This window comes from Gadus macrocephalus, chromosome 13 (genome assembly GCF_031168955.1).
Source record: "Gadus macrocephalus chromosome 13, ASM3116895v1".
In the NCBI taxonomy this organism is placed as follows: Eukaryota; Metazoa; Chordata; class Actinopteri; order Gadiformes; family Gadidae; genus Gadus; species Gadus macrocephalus.
The window spans coordinates 3825500-3831689 of NC_082394.1; the positions used below are offsets into that span (position 1 = coordinate 3825500).

General features: G+C 43.2%; 1 protein-coding gene across 4 annotated transcripts in view; it reads left to right on the forward strand.

Annotated features, from left to right (window-relative positions):
- The first annotated feature begins 432 nt into the window (after positions 1-432).
- Positions 433-6190, forward strand: part of stab1 (stabilin 1) — a 61761-nt gene continuing 56003 nt past the window's right edge. For 2 of the 4 annotated variants that reach the window (XM_060068754.1, XM_060068756.1), the window contains exons 1-3: positions 435-570; positions 1759-1846; positions 5949-6094. In XM_060068754.1, the coding sequence (XP_059924737.1) occupies positions 458-570; positions 1759-1846; positions 5949-6094 (347 nt within the window). In that variant the 5' untranslated portion in view covers positions 435-457. Of the gene's footprint in view, positions 571-1758; positions 1847-5948; positions 6095-6190 lie in introns of all 4 variants that reach the window. The other 2 variants (XM_060068757.1, XM_060068755.1) reach the window with 2 other exon arrangements.

Genomic DNA, 6190 nt, shown 5'->3' on the forward strand with positions numbered 1-6190 from the left:
CTCTCTCTCTCTCTCTCTCTCTCTCTCTCTTGCTTTATCTCTCTCATACCTCTCTCTCTGTCTCCCCCACTCTCCCTCTCTACTCCTTTACCTCCCTCATAGTCCTCTCGCTCTCTCTCTCTCTCTATCTCTCTGTCTCTCCGTCTCACTCTTTGACTTTTTGACGACCTTGAGAGAGGCAGAGTTGTAGCATATGTTGTTGTGTCTGTCTGTCTGTCTGTCTGTCTGTCTGTCTGTCTGTCTGTCTGTCTGTCTGTCTGTCTGTCTGTCTGTCTGTCTGTCTTTCTGTCTTTCTTTATGTCTTTTCTTTCTTTTTTTAAGGGAGGTGGCTCGAGAAGAGGAGGTGCTGCTCATGGAGGCGCAAATGGAAAGAGGAGGTGCTAGGGGAGTTGCTAATGGAGAGGGGAGGTGCTGAAGGAGTTGCTAATGGAGAGGGGAGGTGCTGAAGGAGTTGCTAATGGAGAGGGGAGGGGCTAAGGCAGAGGGAGGTGTGTATGTCATGTGTTCAGTCGTACCAGTCTCAGAAGAGGAGAGGGGAGAGTGCTTCCTGGATTGGTCTGCTGTCGTCTGGTTAGTTTTTATATACAGTATGCATCGTATACATAGTATATAGTATTATATAATAAAAGTATATACAATACCTTATAGTTCTATACACAAAATAGTATATAGTATATATGTAACAACTATAACAACTATAATTTATATAGTATAGTTATATAGTAGTACATGCTTAGTTTACTACTCATATGTAATATATTGTAAATATATATTTCCTTCTAATATAGAGGTTAATATATATTTTAGATAATAGGTATATATTTACCATATTAAATAGTAGTATATGCTATATTGTAGATATATAATTGGTTTACTATTGATATATGTTATAAAGTCTGTATTTGAATCGTTACTTTACTACTAATATACTGTATATGTTAATAAAGTTATATCGTATCGTATCGTATCGTATAGAAGTAACATTGTTTGTTTACCACTGATATAAATATATTATATAGTAGTAACGTTAGTTTATTACTGATATATATATGTTATATAGTAGTAACATCGTTAGTCTACTGATATATAAATATATGATATAGTAGTAATATTGTCAGTTTACTACTGATATATTATATAGTAGAAACATCGCTTGTTTACTCCTCATTTATATATTACATAGTAATAACATTGTTCATTTACTACTGATCGACCTTTTAATCGCCAGGAAACAGTAAACTATAACTATATCACTTAACTATAACATTTTAAAAAAGTGTGGTTATTATGAAAAACTATAGCAAAAGAGATCAACTGTAGTCCATCCTGTATAGCCAGTGATGCTGCATCACTGGCTATACAGGATGGACTACAGTGATGGTGATGGTGTTGACATGTTAATATGAAGTTAGTTTGACGTTGGAATGAGGTTAATGTAAAGTGAGCGGGAAGAGTGTGGGATGTTGATACGATGTTAATGTAACGTTAGCGTGAAGTTGGTTGAAATTAGCGTGAGGTTGGTGTGATGTTAATGTTAAGTTAGTGTGATGTTGGTTTGAAGTAAGCGTGAAGTTAATGTGAAGTTAGTGTGATGATGGTTTGAAGTAAGCGTGAAGTTAGCTTGAAGTTAGTGGGATGTTGGTGTGTAGTTAGTGTGACGTAAATGTGAAATCAGTTGGAACTTAAGGTGATGTCAGTTTGTTGTTGGTGTTATATTGCGATGATGTCGGTGTGATGTTGGTGTGATGTTTGACGCAGGGTTGTCAGGATGGTGTTCTTCAATACGGCGGGAGAAAACTCTGTCATTCTGCTGGTACTACTGTGTGTAGGAGCTTCAAAACAGCAGGTACACACACACACACACACACACACACACACACACACACACACACACACACACACACACACACACACACACACAACTCCCCTTCCACCTCAATCGCTGAAGAACTCGGAACAAAAAGCTGAGGTGGTACCTGTCTCTTTAAATAATCCATCAACACAACAGTACACAACTCAAACAAACAGTCAAATTCACTCAGACAATACAGGTAAACACAAAGACAGGACTGACCAACAACCCACACATAAAGACATATAGTCAGTGGGAGGAGCAATGTCTCTGATGGGCTTGAACAGGTGCACTGAAGTCAGGTGTAATTGCTGATATGGCTATGCGCAGCAAAGCTGACAGTTTTTCATCACTTAGAGTGAATCTGTACTTGTCATGTTTTCCTCAATTCGAAAGTGAGAAACAACCACATGTTCCTCATCGCGATCACGCGCGCGTCTGCCGTTTTCTTAATCAAAGCCTTTCCCACGTTTTTTCGGAAATTGAACTGCTTACAAGCAGTTTTTACAATGAAAGTTTAGAAATAAATCAATACAATTTATGATGAAGAATTATATTTAAATAATATATAATATAAAAGGCTATATTATTAAAATAATATCTTTATATCATTAAAAAATAAAATATATAGGCTATTATCATTTCTTTATTATTATTATCTCCCACCGCTACCCCTCCCACCGCAACACCCTGATTGCAACACGCTTCTCAGAATGTCTGGCAGACATCAGCCCTTGGACGACTGCCCATCATCTGACGCAACAACACTGAGCTCCACCTTATTCCAGAGAAGGATTGCCCCCGGATGGACTAACTGATGATCACTGTCGAGAACACCACAGTACCTCCATCACCAACCGTGAAAAAGTTGGAACTGGACAATCAGTTATGGTGCACCGCGATCTTCCCCGCGTTGGCTCGGTCCTACAGATCCGCCCTCCGCAACGTCCGCAGGATCCGGCCCTAACTCGGGAGGGAGGCGGCTCAGCTCCTGGTCCGAGCGCTCGTCGTCTCCCTCCTCGACCAGTGCGAGTAGGCCGGACTCAATGACTCGCTGATCAAACCTTTGCGGCGTCTCCGGAACGCTGCAATACGCCTCGTGTTCAACCTACCAAACCTCTCCCACGTGACCCCCTCTCTTCCGGGACCTCCACTGGCTCCCTGTAGTAGCTCGCCTCAGATCCAAGAGGATGGTACTGGACTACAAGGCGGTCAGTGGAACTGCCCCTGCCTACCTCCAAGCGTTGGTCAAAACCACACAGCCCAAGCTCGAGCGCTCCGCTCAACTACCTCAGCTGGACGTCTGGGACCGCCATCGCTGAGAGCAAGCAAAGGTCGATCAGCAGAGTCACGACTCTCCTCTGTTTTGGCACCGCAGTGGTGGAACCAGCTCCCGACCGATGTCAGGACCGCAGAATCGCTCGCCAGCTTCCGCAAAATATTCAAGACTCACTTGTTCAGAGTTCAACTGGACTCTGCATAGCCTTCCCCCACACACCCCTCTTACGCACTCAGTGTATGTTGTGCGTCTTGGCACTTTGAGGAGACATATTATGGTGTTTTTCCCAACAAGTCAACATAGTGTATGAGTTCAAGAAAACATGATTTTGAAGCTGTTTGTTTTTTATCGCCTACCGCTATTCCCCTCTGTTTCAGTCCCTTCATAATGCGCTGTTTCTGCTGTCTGTAGCTTTAATGCTAATGAGCTGCTGCCCAATCGCATAAAAATGAACCACAGCATGGAGGAGAAGTGATTGTTGCCGTTTGCGGACTCCCGGACCCCTTATATATTTAATATTATATAATATTATAATAATAATATAATATATAGGTATCTATATAATATAATATCTAATATCACGGCCAAAAGCTATGTGCGCCTCGGATGATGAATCATAAGGTCTGTGTCTGACATCTCTAGTACTTCCACAGCAAGTAAAGTCTCGTACTGGAGGTTATTGCGGCCATGGTCGAGAAGAATTCGGGGAAAGGAACTTTGGCTTTGACTCTCTGAAGTCCAGATTTGAACTGCGACATGGTGGTGAAAGGGATTGTACTCCCGGAGCTGAGCTGCCGGTCACATGGAAAACTGACAGATTAGACATCTATTTTTGTATGGAATCTCCCTGCTTCGGAAATGTGCGAACATCTCCACCCAGCGCTCGTCCGCTGGTCAACAAAATCGTATCTATGCTCTGATTGGAGGGGGGTGGGGGAAGTGGGTGGTAATATTCAAATGTTCCCCCTTCCTACGTAGGAGGGGGCGCCGAAACTGACTCGCTCGTTTTGTAACTGTAGGCGGGGTACTTTCCCCAAAACAACACCCCAAATCCCAGGAAAACTTTTATTTGCATAATATGTTCCCTTTAATGTGCGCAATTATTGTATGTTGTACGTCCTTGCACTTAAAAATAGTGCTTGTGCAATTGCATTGTGTACCATCTAATCCTGGCTATCTTGGTTGTTTACGGGGAATGGGTTAACCTAGTGATTGTTAGTGCTTGGCCCTTGTGTGTGTTCATAGCAACTTGTGTGTGTGTGTGTGTGTGTGTGTGTGTGTGTGTGTGTGTGTGTGTGTGTGTAAGTGTGATAATGTGTGTGTGTGTTAATAACAATGTGTGTGTGTTTGTTCATATCAACATGTGTGTGTGTGTGATAATATGTGTGTGTGTTCACATCAACGTGTGTGTGTGTGTGTGTGTGTGTGTGTGTGTGTGTGTGTGTGTTTGTATCAACATGTGTGTGTGTGTGTGTGTGTGTGTGTGTGTGTGTGTGTGTGTTTGTGTGTGTGTTCATATCAATGTATATGTGTGTGTTCATATCAATGTGTGTGTGCGTGTGTGTTCATATCAACATCTCTGTGTGTGTGTGTGTGTGTGTTTGTGTGTGTGTGTGTGTGTGGGTGCGTTCATATCAACATGTGTGTGTGTGTGTTCATATCAACATGTGTGTGTGTGTGTGTGTTCATATCAACATGTGTGTGTGTGTGTTCATATCAACATGTGTGTGTGTGTTCATATCAATGTGTGTGTGTTCATATCAATGTGTGTGTGTGTTCATGTCAACATGTGTGTGTGTGTGTGTGTGTTTGTGTGTGTGTTCATATCAATGTATATGTGTGTGTTCATATCAATGTGTGTGTGCGTGTGTGTTCATATCAACATCTCTGTGTGTGTGTGTGTGTGTGTTTGTGTGTGTGTGTGTGTGTGTGTGGGTGCGTTCATATCAACATGTGTGTGTGTGTGTTCATATCAACATGTGTGTGTGTGTGTGTTCATATCAACATGTGTGTGTGTGTGTTCATATCAACATGTGTGTGTGTGTTCATATCAATGTGTGTGTGTTCATATCAATGTGTGTGTGTGTTCATGTCAACATGTGTGTGTGTGTTCATATCAATGTGTGTGTGTTCATGTCAACATGTGTGTGTGTGTGTGTGTGTGTTCATATCAATGTGTGTGTGTGTGTGTGTGTGTGTGTGTGTGTGTGTGTGTGTGTGTGTGTGTGTGTGTGTTCATATCAATGTGTGTGTGTGTGTGTGTGTGTGTGTGTGTGTGTGTGTTCATATCAATGTGTGTGTGTGTGTGTGTGTGTGTGTTCATATCAATGTGTGTGTGTGTGTGTGTGTGTGTGTGTGTGTGTGTGTGTGTGTGTTCATATCAATGTGTGTGTGTGTGTGTGTGTGTGTGTGTGTGTGTGTGTGTGTGTTCATATCAATGTGTGTGTGTGTGTGTGTGTGTGTGTGTGTGTGTGTGTGTGTGTGTTCATATCAATGTGTGTGTGTGTGTGTGTGTGTGTGTGTGTGTGTGTGTGTGTGTGTGTGTGTGTGTGTGTGTTCATATCAATGTGTGTGTGTGTGTGTGTGTGTGTGTGTGTGTGTGTGTGTGTGTGTGTGTGTGTGTGTGTGTGTGTGTGTTCATATCAATGTGTGTGTGTGTGTGTGTGTGTGTGTGTGTGTGTGTGTGTTCATATCAATGTGTGTGTGTGTGTGTGTGTGTGTGTGTGTGTGTGTGTGTGTGTGTGTGTGTGTGTGTGTGTGTGTGTGTGTGTGTGTGTGTGTGTGTGTGTTCATATCAATGTGTGTGTGTGTGTCCAGCAGGTGGCGTCTCGGTGTGACCGCTCCCAGACCGTGTACTTCCAGAGCCCCTGCACCTCCTGTGCTGCCGCCCCCTCCGCCCGCTGCCCCCCCGGCTACACCCTCTCCCCCCCATCACCCTTCGCTCCCGTACACCCCTCCTGCAGGTAGACACACACCACCACGCCCAGTGACACGTCCTTCACAACGCACGCTACATCTATGTATCTAACACACATGCTACATCTGGTGCGGCCAATCAC